The 22,142-nt window shown below is 39.0% G+C and overlaps 1 protein-coding gene across 1 annotated transcript in view; it reads left to right on the forward strand.

Moving 5' to 3' along the window:
- trpc5a (transient receptor potential cation channel, subfamily C, member 5a) overlaps positions 1-22,142 on the forward strand; it is a 186,106-nt gene that overhangs the window by 149,719 nt on the left and 14,245 nt on the right. The window contains exons 14-15 of the mRNA XM_046064956.1: positions 16,277-16,472; positions 17,110-17,319. Coding sequence (XP_045920912.1) covers positions 16,277-16,472; positions 17,110-17,319 — 406 coding nt within the window. The remainder of the gene's footprint in view (positions 1-16,276; positions 16,473-17,109; positions 17,320-22,142) is intronic.

The following is a 22,142-nucleotide window of genomic DNA, read 5'->3' on the forward strand; positions in this document are numbered from 1 at the left end:
ACACCTTCTGAGACAGAATTTTTACCCGTTTCGAACACAGCCTGTGTTGCTATTTTTTCTCATTTCTAGCATATTCAGCGTAGCATGCTAACATTTTGCTTTTTAGCATGCTAACATTTACACTTGGCATTTGTATCAAAGTGTAATGGTAATTCAGTTGTGAGTTTCAGAGTGGCTGTGGTATTGGAGGAGTGGACATTTTTTTCCTACGTGGAAAATCAGTTAAGTCAGTAAAAGTCAACCTCTGGCAAAATTAATATGTATCAAATACTGTGATAAGCCAACAATTAACTATAAAGATTTAGTACATATACTGGATACTTTTCTATTAGAACTTTAATCTTTTCGAATTGTAGGATTGAGAGTGAGAAAATCCTCAGCACACTGAGTTCCTCATTGTTGGTAGAAGGACATTACAGGCCCATTTCATTACGTTCAGAACTCATTACTTCTGTCTCAGGGGAACTCCTAACCTACACCACAGTCCACATGAGGACTGTTTAGCTCCCTGAAGTGTTAAAATCAATCCCACTCAGTCCAGGGCACAGGAGCCACATTGCTTCATGCTCACTCGGTAGCAGCTTTACGTAACGCTGCAGTGGTTGTGTCCTGTTTGAGAAGAAAGCCATGTTTCAAAATGCCTTGGAGCAGCAGGGGGTCAATCTTTGCAACAAGATGTAATGTTATGTCCAGAAAAAGGCTTCTTATATGAGTACTGAAGTTTTGCTTCTTTAGATACATTGGGTGTTGGGAATTATCCCGCATTATTCCTGTGATTTAAATGAACTTCGCCATGCTTAGTGATATTATTCCAGGACTCAGAATGTGTGTTGGTATGAAGATTTAATGAAGGCTAAATTAAATCTATTAACTGTGTAGGTCCTGCTGGCTTTTGCTAATGGCCTAAACCAGCTGTATTTCTACTATGAGACCAAGGCCTCAGAGGAACTCAACAACTGCAAGGGCATCCGATGTGAGAGGCAGAACAACGCCTTCTCAACGTGAGTACCAACCATAACATGTATGCCTGTGTGTGTGTGTGTGTGTGTGTGTGTGTGTGTAACAGTTTTTAAAGGAGTGAAAAACAAACATGAAGGTAAAACTGCAACACTTTGATACACAAATATGTTTCATGTCATCATGGTATATGATGACATATCATAGAATATTTTACAGTACTGCACATTAATGTTGATCATCGTTATGACTCCTGCTGATTACTAAAAATGTTGAACCTCCTGGTCTAGAAATGACTTTAAAGATTGTGAAATGTAATTAACTGTGATCTGCAGATGGTCAAATTAGCATATGTGTTTCTACTTTTTGTTTAGTCCTACACTTTTCGAAAATTTGTTTATTTTGCCATGGTTGCAGGGATGGAAATGTCGGTTTGTCGTTCAACTTTCAACTGAAATATCTTTGCCACTATTGGACGTATTACCATGAAATCTGGAACTAACATTTATGTCCACCTCAGGATGAATTGTAATAACTTTGCGAATCCCTCCACCTCCAGGCATGGCCAAAATTGTGTCCAATATTTCGGTTTATGAATAAATACATCCTAGAAAAGACAGAGACCGAGAAAAGGCAGGAGGAAAGAGCTTTTAAATGCTGTAAAATTACAGAGATCTTCAGGATTAAGGGACACGGTGTTACTACTAGCAGGGCTGCCCTTATGTCACATCATATCACAGCTACCTTTTCAGAGGTAATTCTATTTTTTAATAAAAGTAGTCATGCCCTGTAGGACAGCAGGAGATGCATTTGTATGTGAATAATCTGGAAAATAAAGACCTGTATACTTGTTTCAGGTGGACGTATCCAGTTAGTCAGAGTTTACATAAATCCAATCAGAGCTCTGAGGAAATGCAGATGCAAAACAATTAATCCAAAATGCACAAAACTGATATAGGCCTACATCAAATTGTAAACCTTAATTGTGGATTTTTTCTTAGACAAAATAGTTTATTCTTTGCTCTTTGTTTCTAATGCAGATACATTTTGTACTCTGTATTACAGTATTTAAAGCTGTTATAAAATAAACAGTGTTTGTGATGATTATTTTCAGTTTTTTATCTTTTCAATTAATCTTCTATACCCATGCAGCACTTTTAGTATATGCAATAAGAAGCAACTCTTTTGTTGTGTTTATCTTAATAGACTACATGTTTTCAAAGCCAGATATCCCAGAATGCATTTCCCCGGAGAAAACTATAAGTTATAATACTGCTGTTCTTGTGTCTACTGCAACATTACGGTAATAGTTTTATCAGCTGCAGGTTGAACTAATCCATGCCCGTTACATGATCACAGTACATTTACTGCATTTAGCCGACGTGCTACATCGTTAGCTCGACCTGCTGCTTTCAGTAACTATCTTTATTATCTGTGTATCTTTCACCGGAGGCTCTCCAATGTCAGCACAGCTAAATGTTTTGGATGATAACGAAACGGGGAGTGAGCTGGACTGAAATTTATAACGAAATTGTGTCACTCCACAGTAAGTAAATTCACTGTAGTGTTAGTGGATGTCTCTTCCTCTGTGTTGTATATTATGTGGGTCATGTTAGTTAGGGCGACTGAGAGGTGGAGAAGCGGTGTATCTGAGTATCGGTAAAAGCCAATAAATCTAAATTGAACGTTGCGAAGCAAACAGCGGCAGATCCGAGCTAATATAGCGATAGCTGGCTGCCCCTGCCTGCATCACTATAGGATAGTAAACAAATCGTCCCACATTTGCTTTTTACCGTTACATTACGTTCTTGCAGGATTTGACATAATACCAGTGGTATACAGGAAAGTAACATGGGTCACGTTAGTTGGTGAATTAATGTGGAAAGCGATCGGACAACATTAGCAACTGCTCGGCCTTAGCTGGCGAGCTAACGTGACTTTCTCTGTGTTTCTCCAGCTTTACTGATGCTCACTTTGTTCTTACTCGACATCATCTGAACATGTTTGGTCTGATGGGCTTCAGCACATAAACCTTTATTGTTGTTTTGTGTCCTTACGTGGAGTCTATGTTTTGCTGTGAGCCGGTTGTTTTATGGTGTCAGTGGACTGCATGTCGTTAGCTGCCGTGTTGTCGCTGTAGTCAGAGAGAGGCTCGGGAGCGCGCACAGGGCTGAATCCGACCCAGAGACCTCACATTAAAAGCAGAATAGTGGCTGATGCAAGCAACAGAGAAAACAGGCGTGTGCTTAATTTCTAAGTGAGTTTTGAGCCCACTGACAATAAGGCAATGACAATTTGATTTATTATTATTAAATTAAAAGCTTACATATAGTCACTTTAAAGTACAGAATACCGAATTTGGCGAACTTGGTATTGAGAAACAGCACTAGCCTTGTTTCTTAAGCCTGTTTTTAATAGTCATTCATAAATCTGAATTTCACGTATGTTGTTAAATATTCAGATTACTGTATATGGCCATACATTTCTGCTTTTTTAATTCATTCAAGAAAAACAACGCTAAGGAGGCCCTGCCTGTAGCACATCGTCAGGTCTGCTTTTGTTTCTCTCTGAATGGTAAATTAACACTTGTGGTTAAGGGAAGGAACATGTTCTTCTGTTAATCTATTACAACTGTGATAATACCAGCCACCAGTTGTGCAAACATCCATTTAAGTGGCGTCTGGATCGATGTCTGAATATTATATTGCACACAGCACCCTGAGAATCAAATCCTGTCCAAGTAATCGGTGTCTAGAAGTGCTGCGTGGACCATAATTTAAACTTTCACACCACACCACACAGACTCTGCTCTTATGCGTCGTTGCACCAGATAATGAAATAGAAATGATTTTTGGTGTCGAGAAGGAGCTCAGGCTCGTTCAGTAGATGTGAAGAATAAAATGTGCTGGGGGGTTTTTAGCGTGAGATGGGCGAATTTGCAAATGCAGAAAGCCAGTCGGGGGTTTAGCTTATTGAGAGGCCACGTCTGAATTATGGCTCTTATGGCAGCTTTGCAACACGCACAAAGCACAGATCCAGTATGTCTTTGCTGAGGGACGCAGTGACAGCCAAGCCGAGTCAATGGGCTGAATATTGAGAAGGCATGTGGTTTGTTTCAGATAATAGGTGTATTGACTTGTGATCGACTCCATTACAGTAAAGCACTCGGGACAATGATAGCACTGCGAGGAGAATGGATGTCCAAACAACAGATCACACTTTTAACTTTTTGTTTTAGATAATAGCTGTATTGACGTGATCACATATATTGATGAAGGCATGTGTTTGTTTTAGATTTGTGATCGATTCTATTACAGTAAAACACAATGAAGAACAATGATAGCACTGCGAGGAGAATGGATGCCCAAACAACAGATCATACTTCTAACTTTTATTGTGTCTGTATCTATAAGGTGCATTTTTTAGATAAATATAAACATGTACAGATTACCATACAGGTGAAATGTGTCTAGGAAAGCAAAATCCAAGATGAGATCTCATAGTGGTTTCCTTCTTTTCTCCTAGAAACAAAAGAGTTGCTTTTAATACCAAGGTGAGACCAAAGGCCTTTTCTCCCACTCAAATTCATCTGAGGAGAAACAACCATATAAAATCTAATTTATGTCTGACTCTGATCAAAACAAGAGATCTCTAACTGATCTTAAATAAGTCTAATTTAAGTCTCCTGAACATTTTACCATGAGGTCAGAGAAAGAGCTCAAAGAAAACTCAGCTATGACTCCTGGGATCTCATGATTCTTCACAAATATGTCTCAGTTTTCTCATATTGGCCTCAGGAGCAAAAAACTCATCTCTGTCTTACTCTGATCAAAAGATGAGACCTCTACATATCTTAAATAAGTGTGATTTCAGTCTCCAAAATGTGGATCAGAAAAAAAGCTCCAAGATATTTCTCAGTTTTCTCTTAGTGATCCGACTTAGGGGTTATTTTAATCAAGTACTTTACTTTAGTATTTTTATGGGGGTTTGTACTTTTACTCCCCTTAATTTCAAATCCTTATTGTATTTATTGTTAATTATCTGTTACAAGTTACTGAGAAAAATAAAATAAATTTTGACATTGAAAATAATGCACTTTCAAATGTCATGCTTTCCAATTGGTTATGGTCACAGCCAGCATAACTGGAACATCCAATACTTTGAAATGATATTTACAGATTAATTCATTAAGGACCTAATGCACACAAGAACTGAGATACAACATGTATCTGTCATACAGAATGAGCACTTTTACTTTTGATACTTAAGTACATTCACTATGGAATATTTTAATACCTTTTACTTGAGTAGAATTTTGAGGACTTTAATTGTAGATATGGTATTTCTCCCCCTTTAAGTAAAGGAAAATTGTACTCTGTTTAAAAAGTCCTTTGTTATTAATTTTAGCTGGATAGCGCAGCGGCAGTGTTGTTGCCCTTTGAACAACAGGAGTAGGGTTCAAATCCAGCTCCTCCAGCACGGTTCTCCAAGCACAGATAGTAATGTGATACAATAAAGCTCACAAACAGCTCACAACTGCTTTTTAGGAGCAATAAGCAAGACATTAATGAACTCGAAAAGATACAATGATGAGATCTCATCTCTTACTTTCATTTATCCAGTTTTAATCTCAATCTGTTTTACCCAAGTCACAAAACCTCAATCTCACTTCATCTCATCCTTTTCTCCTAAGGGGTTTTAGGAGCAACAATTCAGATTGGAGTGATCTCAAAAAGATATACTATTGAGATCTTAGTGTTTTCTCAGGAGTTAAAGAAAATACCATTTTGAGCAAAAGATTTTTCCTCTGGGGTGGCGTGAATACCGTAATACTTCAATTAATAGCCCAAACCTTAGCCTAATAGCCTCCTACCTCCTTTACTGGCCCGGTGTGGGAACGCATTTTCACAAATAAACGCAGGTCTCCATTAAACACCTGGTCTGTTTTTTACATAAGTTCTTTTAAATGTATAAAACCTCTTAAACCCTGCTGGGTTGCCCACTTTAGCTGCTTCTCTGCTGTTTAGATCGTTAACACAAATATTAATGGTTAAACGTATAATCAGTATGTCATCCAAAGAATGTTAAAGTCAAGTGCAACTTAACTTGGTTGAAAATACTAGCAGATGTTTTGTCCCTCATCCAAGACTTCTTCAGTTCTGAAATCAGTAGGGAAATTTGGCTATTTTACCTCTGTAGGATCGTTTGCCAGGATCATAGCGCTGGCTCGTTAGTGTTCCTGGCTGTGGCAACGACAGTCGTTATGGTTGTTAGAACCACCCAACGACCATCGTTGGTATCTTCCCCTGAGGCGAAGAGGTTGTTGGCCTCAGGGCTTGTTTCATTAAGTTGGGCTTGTTGAGTTTCCTGGGAAGTGACGTAAGGACAGCATTGTAAGTGGGGGATAAGTGGTGGCGTAGACCCCACTATAGGTAACTGTTGTGGTGTGATGGCAAAGTTTAATCCTTTGGCCAAAACGTCTTGCTCTGGTTGGGTGAGTTCCATATCTGACTGATTTTTCAGGTTAAATAGCTGAGTTTCCCTACCAGTCGGTCAGAACTGAAGAAGTCTCTTGGATGAGGGACGAAACATATTCTAGTATCTTCAACCAAGTGCAGTTGCCCTTGACCTCAACCTTCATTGGATAACTATGACCTGGATGACTGAGAGCCTTCACAGACACCTTGACGGTACGTTTTTGGTCAAAGAAATCTTTTTCGCTGCAAAACAAAATCTGAAATGGAAATGTTTGCCTGTAACAGAAGAGCAAAATAAAGAAAAGTTGCATTGCACAAACTTACCAAAAATCAACTGTTCATTTTCAGTGAAATACATTAAAGGTCCGGTGTGTAATATTTACTTGGATCTATTGACAGGAATGCAATATAATAAACATAACTATGTTTTCAGTGGTGTATAAAGACCATACATAATGAACTGTTGTGTTTTATTCCCTTAGAATGAGCCAAATTGCACTATAAAGCTTTTTAAAGAAAATGTAATACTGCCCAGATTCATTGACAGGTGAACAAGGCAATTATGAAGAATTTACAGTAGTACATTCACTGCTAATGTTTTTTTTTTTTTAGAGTGCATCCTTTTTGATTTAGTAGTATAATAAATACATTTTTAATTTATGTGGACTCCAGGAGGAATAGCGGCTGTTAACCAATGTCTGTGCAAATGTTTTTCTACTGTTGCGTTTTTTTTTCAGATTTTGAGAAAAGAGAGGCTGGATCCGATGAAAATTAACAAGAAAATTTAATAAAAAAATAGGTGAATAAAAGATGGCATTACAGAACAAACAACAAAACAAAAACACTGCAGTGGACTGGAAAGTTGTTCCTCTTTTCAGATTTACAGCTTACAGTCCTGATTCTCACAAAATGAATTGTTAATATCCTCCAGGTATGTGGGCGGGTCTTTTCCTCCAAATGGCTCAGGACCATAGCCATTGGTCGTTTGGTTACTTCTTCGTCACCCAATTAGGAAGGGTGTACCTTACTGCTCTATGTTACTTTTGGTCAAACAAAAGAGCGCCAATTCCCAGACGTGAAACCCCCTTCAATCTACAGGAATAAACAGTCTTTTGCTCTAAACTAATCATGGAGAACAACAGGGCTTGTCTACAAAATGGTTGACACCCTATCTTAAGTGTCAATGAAACAGTCAAAAAACTGTCCTTCTGGCACTAAACAAAGAGGTGTCAGTTTTCTTTACATTTCAAAGAGGATACAAACAATGGTTTAATCAACATTCTAATGCAAGCGTTTGGCCTAAAATCCTGCAGGTTTACATTTGAAGGAAAGCACTGAAACACTGGAGTACATTAAGTTTGTTGTAACTTTTTTAAAACCCAACACTACCAACATTCAGTTGTGGCAACCCAAAGCACATGTTTAAGGCTAGGGAAACATTGTAGTTTTGGTTAAAAATCCAGTGCTGACTTGCAGCATAAGATGGTTAAAGAGTCAAAGTCATGAGTTTCTACACACATAAATCCACTCCGACCTCCTCACTAAAATGTTGTAAAAAGATCAAGCTGACTCAGCAAACCTCGACTCGAATAAACAAAAAGAGTAAAAGGCATCATGCTGATCACGTCACGATTTCTCATCTGCACATCAGCCCTGACATGTTTGTTGGTAGATCAGAGTCTGTAGCAAAGAAATCAGCCTCATGCTGAAGCTAAATGAGCATGCAGATCGCCACGGTGACGGCTGTGAAGATGTATTATGCAAAACAGCGATCGCAGCCCTGCGAGCAACCCAGTCTGCATCAACATTCATGAGTTTACAATGCCGGGATTATTTCCTCTTTGTGTGTGTTTGCATCCTGCTCATTCTCTCTGTAAGTCAAACACACTTATCCACATTTATGAGTTATTTTGCAAGATCATTTCCTCTTTTTGCTCAGGTGTCTCTGCCTTGCGTCTCCTCCCTCCTCTTCTCGCTCATCTGTACTTCACACACACTTATCACCATTAATGTGTTAGATCGTTTTACAGCATGCAGCATGTGTGTGTGTTTGTCTGTGTGTGTGTGTGTTTGTCTCACTCAGTCTCTACCTCACCCTCCCTTTTTTGCCTTCACACAAATGCTGTAAATATTCCTACACTTTCTTTCATGCACTACAAACCCCAGTCTATTTTCTTTCACACACACACACACACACACAATTATCTCTTTCTATCTCTCTGGGATTTGCACACCTTCTCTAAGTCTTTCTCCCTCAGCATGGGTGCTACTGGGATTCTGATTCACTAGATGAGGCAATTTCACCCAAATCCAACTTATAGACCTTTTCTAATGTCATAATAACTACACTATATAACTGTAACTATAAAGTGGGGATCTAAAATGTTCTTTGAGTGCATTCACTTTCCCCTGCTTTCAAGAACCACAGGTTAGTCAGTCATAAATATGTTATTTGTCATGTTTTGTAGTGTGACTGATGTTTTTGCATCATAGACTAAAAGTAGGATATACTGAGTGTTTTCAATGGTCTGCTGTGTGTTTGTTTTGGTTATCCTCCTGCTTTAGTACATATATGCAACGTTATGTACTAAAGCAAAATTAAACATTGGTTTTGTTTATTTGGCTCAGTCTTGTCATGGAAATTGTATATTGTTGGTGGAGGATTGAGCAAATAATTGAGTTACAACAAACTATTTGCATAATGTATTAATAGAACAGAGTAACAGAGAAGTACTACAACAGGGCAGCTTTGGGCGTCTCGCCCAGAGCAAAGGGATTCATAATCCTTTAAACAATCTAGGTTTGTATGTTTTGGGGAACAGAGATCCTCTATAGGCTTTGAATGAACATTCAATATGAGGTGAGGAACGGCAAGAAAGGAAAACACTAAAACAATCTCACAGCTCTGACCTAAACCCCTATGTGGGCAGACTCATATAATGAGTATAATATCAAGGAAAGGTTAAAGATAAAAACAATATATATATATATATATAAATAAGACATAAACAATAATAGTAATAATAATAATAGAAACAACAGAAGAACATGCATAAAAGATTAAATATAGGTAGAAACAATATTCTGCCATTACAATTCTCTCTTGTAGAATTTGGTTATATCTGCGTTGTGCTCAGAATCATATTAATTCTTGTTGGCAGTGATTGAAGAAGCACACAGATCCTTTACTTAAGTAAAAGTATTAGTACATCAGTGTAAAAATACTCAAATGAAAATCCTACTTCAGTGAAAGTAGAGACGTATTGTCTTCAAAACAAGTCCTCCAAATAAAATAGTTAAATAAAAATTTTTTTTTGTTCATGTCCTCTGACGTTTCTATCTGTAGGATGATATAATTTGTCTGTGCCTTTCAAAACCATTACAAATCACTTTTGAAAAACAAATTAGTTTAATGGTTAAGGTTTGGTTAGGGGCAGCCACAAAAACGACTGCAGACAAATTCGCAATATCGGATTTACAATTTTTTCTGTTTTTGTTTTTAGACAACAAAACAAGAAAGAAATATGATTGCGGCCAGCAGTCATAACCAAATTGCGGCACTGCAGATAAAATCATCGTCACACAAAAAAACCCAAAGTAGATAGCAGTAGCTGGGCCGAGAGATCGGCTATTGACATTTGGAATGGGAGATTAAAGAGGTGTGGAAGCAACAAAAGGTTTTCATATTTAATATGGCAGAAAAGCTTCTGATACCAAATCTAAAGTCTTAACTATATTCCAAATGTGGCTGCTGAGATGTTTATACTCGACAAAAGAGGAGTGGAAGGCAAAGCTCTTAAAAGGAACAAAGCCTGCAAGGAACAAAGGTAAGCCATGTCACAGTGATAGACTGTTACCGCATACGATAAAGTGTCTGCAGTCGTTCATAATCACAGCAGGCTGCAGGGATTAAACTCACTAGTGCAAAGACCACACACTCACAAATTTACCAAAAACATATTCAAAAGCAAGATAAGCACTATAGGAGTGATTTAATTGCACGCTGTCCGGCTGCCAACTCGCACTTTGTTTTCTCACACAGAAACACTGCATGCAATGTCTCTGTGTCACACACCAACACACACTAGTACACACACACTCTCTCTCCTGCCTCCCAGACAACTGCAGAACAGTCACAGTGAAATGACTGAGTGGCTGTGTGGATCAGCTGGAGCAGTTCATGACTCCGCTTGGTGGAGTAAAGGAGAGGGAAGGAAGAGAAAAATTGACATTGAAACATTGAAACTAGAGGAGAGAAAACAATGGGAGGAGAGAACAGGAAGAGGAAAGGAAACAACGAGAATAGGGAAAGCAAGGAAATGTGAGGAAAGGAAAGGAAACAATGAAAGAGAATGAGAGAATATAATTGGAGGAGGTGGCAGGAGAATAAAGAAAACAATGAGAGGATGGGGAAGAGAGGAAACAAGGAAAGGAGAGGACATGAGAGAAAAGGAGACTGTTCATACTGATAACAGAACATTTGATGACTATATAAAACTTGTTTGTCTCCTTGGAAAACATTGACATTTTTAAACTAGAACAAACTAAAAAAATGCAAACTTTTAGACTCGACTGATATGGAAAACATCCTCTAATGATCTGTAACTGAAAAGCACAAAAAACGCATCATAATTTATATGATCTATTTATATTTATTTATAGAGAGGCTTATATTATATTTTGGAGCTGTAAGAACAACATTGTGCCATTCAACTTTTAAAAAAGACAAATAAACAAGGACAGTAGAGGAGATGATCCAAGAGGAGGTGGGAAAGGGGAAAGGAGAGGAAACAAGGAAAGGAGAGAAGAGTAAGTGAGAGGAGAAAAGAGGAATTAAGGAAGGGAGTGGAGAAGAGAGGGGAGGAAACAAGGATAATTGGCTGAATTGGAGAGGAGACAAACAAAGTGGAGAATGAGAGGAAAGGAAACAAGGAAAGCTGAGGAGAGGAGTAAACGAGAGGAAACAAGGAGGTGAGAGGAGAGAAAACAAAGAAAGACAAAGGATTGAAAGGATTGGAGAGAAGAAAATGAGAGGATAAAAGTGGAGGAGGAGAGGAACGGAAACAAGGAAAGCAAAGGAAATGAGAGGAGTAAACGAGAGGAGATGCGATGAATCGTGGAGTGAAGAGGGTAGGAAACAAGGAAGTTGAGAGGAGAAAAATCAAGGAAATGAGACAGGATTGGAGAGGAGAGAAGATGACACAGGAGGAAATGAGAGGATAAAAGAAGCAGAAGAGACAAAACAAACAAGGAGAGGAAAGGGAGAGGAGAGAACAGCTTTCTTTGAAAAAAGCAACAGAAATACCTTTAAAATGTTAATTTCCTCTTGTTAAAGGGGCGTTATGTTTCAGCGGCCACTAGCGGTGAGGTTCTAAGATTGCAACCAGGTGTGTGCTCGTACGCGTGCTCGCTTGAACACATGAGCGAGCATAATCCAAAACACAACCACTTTCATACAGAAATAAACGCAGGATCACCAGCATGCAGGCTGTGGCTTTTCACTCAGACATGTTCAGGCTCTGTTACTTCAACGTTCCCGTCTCAGAGGCAGCTCAACACCGGCGCCGTACCTTTCATTCAGCGCAGCGAGCCGCATATCGGCACAATACTCCTGGAAAAAGGCAGAGTGACAGCGGCTATAGACATACAGGGAGAACAGACAGAGCTGGAAACTCCGGTAAACTCCCACTGCAATGTTAAAGTAATAGTTTTGTCAGCTGCATGCAGAACTAATCCATGCTTGTTACATGATAACGTTACATTTATTGCATTTAGCCGACGTGCTACAGCGTTAGCTCGCCTGCTGCATTTCAGTAACTGTCTTTACTATCTGTGAATCTGCCTCCGGAGGCTCAGCAATGTCAGCACAGCTACATGTATTGGATGATAATGAAACGGTTAGTGAGCTGGACTGAATATTATAACGAGATTGTGTCACACTTTATAACAGTTAGACCGCAGTAGAGTAACTTTACTGTAACTAATGTTAGTGGATGGCTCTTCCTCTGGGTTGTTGTGGCCGTTTTGTTGCATGGTTTTATGTTATGTGGGTCATGTTAGTTACAGCGATTGAGGTGGAGAAGCTATATACCTGAGTATCGGTAGAATCCATAGACTGCGGCAGGTCCGAGCTAATATAGCGATAGCTGGCTGCCCCTGCCTGCATCACTACAGGCTAACGTTAAACAACGTAAACAAATCGCTCCACATTTGCTTTTTACCGTTACATCCTTTCTTGCAGGCTAAATCAACAGTGGTACACAGGATAGTAACACGGGTCGCGTTAGTTGGTGAAGTAATGTGGAAAGCTAACGTAATATAACTTTGCACCGGATAACATTAGCAACTGCTTGGCGTCAGCCGGTGAGCTAACGTGACTTTCTCTGTGTTTCTCCAGCTTTACTAATGCTCACTTTGTTCTTACTGAACATCATCTGAACCTGTTTGGTCTGATGGGCTTCAGCACATAAACCTTTATTGTTGTTTTGTATCTTTATTGTTGTTTTGTATCCTTATGTAGAGCCTTTTATGGTGTCAGTGGACTGCATGTCGTTAGCTGCTGTGTTGTCACTGTAGTCTGAGAGAGGCTCGGGAGCGCGCACAGGGCTGAATCCGACCCGGAGACCTCACATTAAAAGCAGAATACTGGCTGATGCAAGAAACGGAGAAAACAGGCGTGTGCTTCATTTATAAGTGAGTTTTGAGCCCATTGACAATAAGGCAATGAAAATTTGATTAATTTCATTGAAAAACTTACATATAGTCCCTTTAAGCTGAAATATTTACATTTACATATTTACAAACAAAGATGAGAGGACATGGGATAAAAGGAGAGGAGGACAAAAATTTAAAAATACTGCGAGGAAAAACCGAGAGAAAGAACTATGAGGCGAGGGAGAAGGAGAGGAAAGATAAAAGAATAGAAGACGATAATGATTAATTAGCGGATACTTGAGATTAATTAAAGCGTGTTTGATGGGGAAAGGTTAAAGAGAGATTCTGTTCACTTTTCAGTCCATCTCGTTCACATCCTTGTTTCATAACTCCGACGCAATATCACGCTTGGTTGCTTCATTCATTGTTGATTAAATTCCCCCCTCTCTCTCTCTCGCTCTCTCTCTCTCTTCATTTACACACTCGCCTCAGTCTCTCGCTCTCCGAGCACACACAGTAACACACACACACACCTAAACACACTTCCAAGCACATCTACATATACAGAAAATTCACACCATCAGTCACATGCTGTAAATACAGACACACACTCTCAGTGATGTAGTGATCATTCACACCCACACACCTTATAGCAACACACATTCATACCACACACTGCAATGACAATAAATGTAGGAACGTTGAATATTTCATGCAGCACAAATATAACACCCTGCAGACGAAAACCTCTCTCTCTCCCTTTCTCTTTCTCTCTTGTGATGTAGTGTCCGGATTCTGCCAATCGTTGCTTCATCAAAAATTCAATAACCTCCGCTGTAACTGTGACTGTCACACAAACAGACGCATAGAGAGAAACAGAAGACAGATCAGAGCGGAGAGAGGGGAAATAAAATAAGGAGGACAGAGAGAGGGGGACGAGGAGGATGGATAAGAGAGAGAGGCTGAAACATACCGAGAGAGTCCAAAAATTACTCTGGTGCTAGATTCCAGTTTGTGGCTGTTAAAAATGTAAGTTGTCCCACAAATTTCAACAACAATTCAAAAAGCAAATATGATACAGTCGGATTTAATGAACTCCTGTGAAAAGGATCAGGTATCGGTCAGAGGTGGCCAGTCCACATTAGGTACACTTTGAAACTCAGTTGTGCCAGCCTGTCCTCACCGGAAAAATGTCCATATAGGTCAATTATTTTACAGCTTATTAGTCAAGTCAGCTTTATTTATATAGCACATTTAAAAACAACAGTGCTTTCCAAGAACACAACACACACAAATACAAGTATAGACTAACAAATGAACAAAGAGTATATGCCATTGTGTATCTAAATACACAATAAAACATTAGTACACTTATACACATCAATAAAAGGAATATGGAGTACTCGATAAAAATGAAATTCAAAGAAGCTAAAAGGAAATAAATAAGAACAACATCAGATTAAAAGTGAGAGAGGACAATTAAAATAAAATAAGGGACAGACCGGTCACCTTTAGTTGTAAGGCGTGAGAAGGGGACTAAGAAGAGTTGCTGTGAAGGTGACCTAAGTGACCTTGGCACTGAAGGAGCTTTGTTGCCAAGTAGTGTTTTACACATACGAGGAATTAGCTTTGGTGATAAGGTGTTACACGTAGACAAACATACAACTGACATAAACAGATGTAGAAATATATAAATATGGAATAAACAAATGCAAGTTAAATAAGAATAATAAAAGAATAGAGAAAAATAATACAACTATTTGCAGAGAAAGAACATTGTGGCAGATATTTACACGTGCATTACTTATGCCTTGGTATGGATATGGATATTGTGTACATAAATATATAAATTGACAATATAAAAAATAAAACAACAACAACTAACAACAAATATCTGCAATGTGTCAGGTTTGTGCATGATATGAAATTAAATATTACATTATAAAAATTATAATTACGTGTGCAGAGACATTTGTATTATTTGAAATGGGGGAGTGTCAGTGAGGGATGTTGATGAGGCTAACTGCAGACGGGAAGAAGCTGTTTTTGTGGCGAGAGGTTTTGTTACGGATGGACCGCATCCTCTTGCCAGAGGGGAGAGTCTGAAACAGTTTGTGTCTGGGGTGAGACATAAACTGCATTAAAACGTGTTGCTGTAGGTATATTCTGTAGTGCCTATGGATCTCTCTGTTTTCCTGCCCCGGCATGTATGTGTGTTACCATCCAGATGCACATTTTGGTGCCATCAAGTGCCAAGTAGTGTTAGTTCAACACCACTAAGACACTTCCATCCAGCTCCTCTTTCACAGAGGAGCTGGATGGAAGTGTCACAGTTGTGAGTTTTTTGAGTTTAAATCAAGCAGTAAATACATTTTTAGGTTTAACTGCACAAGGATACGTCTCATATCATTTCATATCTGCCTGACTCCTCCTGAAGGTTTTCTACTCAACATTTATTTATACCTGAACATGGATATTTCCTCAACTCCAGCAACTACTCAGTGGAATAAGCAACACTCATACTGGAAAAGACACATGTATTACAAATTTGCAAGTAGCTCCTTTAAAGTTTTGGTAATCTGTCATCCTCCAATCAAAGGGATTTTGATGATTGAGGGAGTCGTGACCAATCTTGTAAACTGTCTTGTGACTTGAGCTGAGTGAGAGGCAATCATCTGCTTCTGTTTGCTGTTTACCTTCTCTGGTCTTCATACCAGTTAGAGAGACGTGACACATGAAAATGAGCGTCAGAGTTTAGTTTGTTCTGCCCAGATTTACAGACACAGGGAACTTCTGTCTGACACATCTTAACGTGTGAAAGACGTGTAATCACTGTTTCTTGTTTTTGGTTTGAGTCACGTACAAATAACCTGATGTCAGCCTCATCGTCTGTGATCATTTGAATGTCTATGAAATGGTTCATCAACTTAAATTCGTTGATTGCTCATGAAGACACCCTGAGAAAGATGAAGAAACATGAAGTGTGTATCTTAAACTCAAAAAATCACTGTGAACTAAGTACTGTAACAACTCTACTCTAACTCAAAAAGTTATTTGTATGTGTCACATTAAGTTGTGTTTTCCTCTCTGAGGTCTGATTCATAATTAATGTCTGACTTTGTTGTCCTTTTATTGTCTGTGTCTGAGTGCTTTTAGAAAGGAAACAAAAAGTGTCTCTTGTTCCTCAGGTTATTTGAGACTCTTCAGTCTCTGTTCTGGTCGATATTCGGGCTGCTGAACCTGTACGTCACCAACGTGAAAGCCCGGCACGAGTTCACAGAGTTCATTGGGGCGACCATGTTTGGGACGTACAATGTCATCTCGCTGGTGGTTCTGCTCAACATGCTCATCGCCATGATGAACAACTCCTACCAACTCATCGCTGTGAGTCTCAACATTTAATTCTCTTTATCCAGTAAATTTCCCAAGGATTTGCAGGTTCCAGCTTCTCCAACGTGAGAATCTACTGCTTTTCTCTGTTTTCGTTGTAAATTAGATCATTTCAACTAAAATACTGTCATTGAATTTTCTTGCAGTCATCCCTTTATATATATATATATATATATATATAAGATTTAAATGTGAAAAAAAGGAAGTGTTCAGTTTTGTTGATGTTGTAGCTTAAAAGCAATCAGGGAGAAAAGTGATGACTGCTGTTGTACAGAAGGAAAAAGAGTGCTGTGGAAACGGACATAAGACTTAATTTACCACAAGAGCTGTTGTAGGAAGTTACGTGAAATGGGTTTTTTACTTGGCTACTGGACTTAATTTGTGTGAGATTGTCGTTATTCGAATGCTTTATATGAGAATTTCGGTCCAACAGGAACGATCTTGTAGTCAGTATCTTATCTGAAAGTCTTGTAGTCTGCACTTGTTCTAAATGAACAGCTTAGTAACATCTATTAAGCATTATGTCTCTGTAATTGCTTCACCAGATTTCATTTAAAACAAGAAAGATCACCTCTCACATTGTGACATGACCTTGTAGATTCAACAAGCTGTCTTCTGTTTTTTCCTACAGGACCACGCCGACATCGAGTGGAAGTTTGCCCGCACCAAGCTGTGGATGAGTTACTTTGACGAGGGCGGCACGCTGCCGCCTCCGTTCAACATCATCCCCAGCCCCAAGTCCATCTGGTACCTGCTCATGTGGCTCCACAACAAGCTGTGTAGGAGAGGCCAGCCGCATGGGGAGGAAACGCACAAATGTGAAAACCTCAGAGAGTTCACGGTATGTGAAATCAGAGCAAGAGGGCGCGGAGACTTACAGTTCTTTTATCCCCACTGATCATTTTAATGATATCACACATTTTGTTGTTGTTTCATGTATTTATTTTGCTATTATTTCATAATTTAAAGCTCCTTTGTGTACATTTTTATTATTATTATTATAAAATTACACACAATGTGTGTAGTAGGGCTGGGCCAAAAATTTTGTCACAATAAGAAGTTTCATATCATTTGATATCAAGTTTTATCCGAATAAATGTCAAATCATTATTTCTTTAGTTTAAAGGCAGATTTTAGCTCTTGACTGAAAGCTGAAGAAACCTGATGGTTAACTGTGGTTTCAAACTACTCTTTAAGGTAATGACATGACAAACACGTGATGCCAAGGATCACTGCCATCACAAATCTATTTTCAGTCCTCAACAAAATTAATTTAATAGAAAAATTAAGTGCTTATTTGTTCATGATTTAAATGAATTAAATAAAACATTTATTGAACATTTGTTATACTGTAATAGAGGAAAAATATATTGCGAAAATTATCATTGTTGTTTTAGCCTCAGTGTGTAGTCCCCAGGTCAGATCTGTACTTCCATACTTGGAGTCACAAAAGTCAGATATTTTCAAATCATACACATTCAGTCAGGACTGGCGTTTCCAACCTCTTTTGCACCGAGGACTGTTATTATATTGATCATTCTGTTGCTGAACAGCCAACTTGGGTCAGACATTTGTGGGTTCCATTCATGCATGTTTAAGATTTGCTTTAGGTGTGCTCTCTCTTTGGCCTCCCAGCACACAAGTCTTGATACAGATTTAGAAAATATGATAGAAAAGAGCCAACCATAAAATTGAAGCTAAACAGAAACCATTCATTCTGTGTTTGTTGTGGTTACTTATATACAATAACATTTATAGACCTCTCAGCAACACACAGGTCCTCGCACAGATTTCATGTACTACTAAATGCTTGAATATGGTGATGAGGAACTGTTTACCTCGCATACTCATGACCTGTATTTAATTTAAAATCAATATAATGTTGTTGTGGACGTGACAGGAGTGATGAAGAACACTACATTACACGCTGTGCCAAGTTCCTGCAAAAACAGCCTGTAAAGTTTTAGAATTATTATTTAGTCATATATTTTCTCTGTGGCCCGGTACCAGATTTACTCAGCCAGTACCGGAGTAAAGCCCAAGGGCTGGGACCAACTAACGATGGGTGTTTATATAATATTTAATAGCATTATGTCCAGTTGAACGTGCGCTTTTTATACACAGCAGGCTTCTTCAGGATTGGCTTTATTGGTTATTTCTTTTCCTTTATTGTTTGTGTCATCCTTGTTGTTGTTTCTGTGCCTCAGCCCCCGAGAGGAACGACATTTCATTCATCTGTGTAGAAAATAAAATTCGACTGACTGTGACAAAACAAGATGCAGCTGCTCAGATCAAACCAGTGAACGCTGCAGTTATGGGACAGTCAGTCTAACTTAGAAGTTTTACGGCTGCTCCACTCCAGACCAAATTCCCAAAGTTCAGAAACTCAAGAATTAACATGTCTAATTGTTTTATTTATTTGTGTGTAGCCTAATATGCCGGCATGACCATATGCCTGTCACTGAACTGTCATGCAAACCAGCTGCTCAAACCTCACCCGGGCTAAAAGGCCATATGCTGATATTCATGTTAACAAGTCACAGGAGGATTCGGAGGCTTTACATGCAAACTGAAGTCTTGTTACTGTGAAAGTTTACAGCAGCTACATGATTTAAAAGAATGTGTTTTCTCTTAAAGGAAAACAAAGTTACCTGTGTTTTATTTGTGTGAGTTTAATGATAATACCTTGCTCACCAGTATCATTGCCTGAGTCCAACAAGCTCAGATGATTGCAGACAAACCAAAATGTTTGGCTAGATCTTGAAACTCAATATTTCCTGGGTGCTGACCAAAATGTCTAACAAGTACCAAGTCAGGTTTTTGTGAGGTCTTGTTTATATTCTTTGACCAGACATTTACCGATCTAAGTTGATGCTGCTTGTGTTAAACACTGCTGTCTTTGAGAACTTTGGTGTGTTTTGTCAAACGAACCAAAAAAGATTCATTTACTTCTCAAGTTCATTCTTGACAATGGAAATAAACACATTCTCACTCCCACATCATCACAGATGGACGCATGCTCAAGACACATTTGCGTCAGGGGAATCCCTGTAGCGTCACTTTTGAACGCTAACGATAGGAGTAGGATATTTAAAAGAAAAATCTGAAAAAGTCGGGAGGTGGTTGCGTTGGACTGGTGGGCAAGAAACCGGAATTTCAACGTTTGTTTCCCGTGTGAAACAAAAAGTTTAAAGTGAATGTTTTCATTTAAGTTACGCGAGTAAACTAAGTTAAACAAGTAATATTACTTAATCTGCGCAAGTTAAGTGACAAACGTAATTTTGCTATTTTAACCCAAACCATGATCTTTTCCTAAACCTAACCAAGTACTTTCGGTGCCTAAACGTAACCAAATTGCGATGTTTCACAATGATAAACAATAATTTTATCTCAAAAGTCTAACCAGACGTTGCATATTTATTGATGTTAACATGACTACACAACCAAAAATGGCACCCAGGGCGTGAAAAAGGGAAACCAAGTGGTCTTAACCAAGCGACTATATGTGACAATTTGGGAGTGTAAATTGTGGAACCACCAGTTGGACAGCTTTCCATGATAGTTGGGTCCATCTGCTGAGGAAGACCGGACAATCAAAAGCTCCTGAACAGCTACTAAATGGATCTTTGTGGGGAGATTGTTTTGCTTCAGGTCACAGGTTTCAAAAGCTGGGAAGCAAAGGCAGAAGCAGCATTGACAATCTGGTAACTGACAGAGCAAAAGATGTGTTACTGTGTGATTGGAGAATGAGGGCAGGTGGGAAAGTTTGAGGGCACCTTGTGGACAGGTGGAGAATGACAATGACTGGAGAGATCCTAAGAAATGCATGGGCCAAATGAGAAGTTGAGCTGGAGACAGGGACAGAGGGGCACGCGAGTATATATATATATATAGCTTTTAAAGAAATGTATTGGAGTAGATGTATAAAGTAGCATAGAAATACATTAACTCGGGGCCTGGAATCAGTCAGAGCAGAAGCACTCATTGACCAACATGTTCATGTACTTCCTTCCCTGAGCAGTGCGTATCGTTTTACAGATATGTAATCACACAGCACAGGGACGGACGGATCAGCTGTGTGTCTATAAGCACAGAAGGAACATCAGCGGATAAACACGTCCTGATAAACACATTTTACAGTCCAGTCATCTGGAGAGAGACTGTGAGCAAGCAGTGCAGCATGATAAGGCTTTTTCACACACAGTGCAGCTGGCATGTTCACCTCAGCTGAAGTCAGCCAGGTTATATAAGCCCACCAGCCCACATAGGTTCACAGAGTCACACAGCACTGCAGAGATCTGATCAGCGGAGAGAGCCTGTGTGTGTGTGTGTGTGTGTGTGTGTGTGTGTGTGTGTGTGTGTGTGTGTTGACAGTGTAATTAGAAAAGCAGCACACTTTATTATGGAAGGCAATGATGTGGAGAGGATGGATGCAGGTTTACATGTAAATCTTTGTGAGGACTAATTTGAGTTTTAGATCTTGGGAGGACGTTTTATGGAAAGTGAGGACATTTAGGCCGCTCCTCAGTTTGGGACAGACCTTCAAAGGGCTGTTTGAGGGTTCAGACTCAGGTTTAGATTAGGTTAAAAGAGAGTTAAAATATTTAAAAGTGCTGGTAAGGCCTCAAGGGTGTGGTAAGGGTTGGGGTTAGGCATTCAGTTCTGATGGTTAAGGGGTAAGGGGCTAGGGAATGCATTACATCAATGAGCGTCCTCACAAAATATATACACACATATATATATTAATAGGCATAAAAGTGTGTGCATTTGTTAGCGGACAGCAGGGAGAGAGTGAATGACAAATTAGAAAAGTGGACAAGTTAGACGAGTGTGAAACATGATGAAAGGGAAATGGAGACAGAGAGGGGAGACGCTGAATACGGGACTGAAATGGAGAACAACATGAAAATGTGGAGAGAGGATATTAATCAAAAGAGCAGAAGGGGATATGGGCATGATGGATGGGTGTGTGTGTGTGTGTGTGTGTGTGTGTGTGTGAGACAGAAGAAAATGAAATGTGTGGATATTGTAGGTATATCTGAAAAACAACACAAAATGAAGGACATTGAACAAATAGAATCTACAATTTCTACTCAAAGATAGTGTTTAATCTTCTTAACATGAGGGAAACACTGAGTTACAACTGACCAGTAAGTACTATACAGTTTTGAGGTACATGTACTTTACTTGATTATTTCCTTTTTATACTTCTCCTCAACTACATTTCAGAGGGAAATGCGATACTTTTTACTCCGGAACATGTATTTGATAACTGTAGTTACTCTGTAGATTCAAATAATTAATACAAAATATAATCAACAAATAAGTTAGGAAGTATTGTTATGGACAAAGATAAAACTTTATTGATATCTACCCATCAGTATATACAAAAAGATCCACCTTTACCAGCTGCAATAGGAGACCTATTATACCGCCTTTCCAACCCTATATTGTAGTTCTGTGTCTCCTCTATGGCAGCTTTTTCAATCTTACAGCGGAACTTCATGCAGGCCTTCATATCAGCCTCTGTCTGAAACAAGCTGTAGATGCTCCTGTCTCTTCAAAGCCCCCTCCAGCCAGTTTTAACTGCCGTTTTTGGTTAACGTTCTTTCTCAAACAGAGAATGGGGGTGTGGTTAATAGTCGGACGTAATACATTACCATG

Source organism: Micropterus dolomieu, linkage group LG12 (genome assembly GCF_021292245.1).
Source record: "Micropterus dolomieu isolate WLL.071019.BEF.003 ecotype Adirondacks linkage group LG12, ASM2129224v1, whole genome shotgun sequence".
Lineage (NCBI taxonomy): Eukaryota > Metazoa > Chordata > Actinopteri > Centrarchiformes > Centrarchidae > Micropterus > Micropterus dolomieu.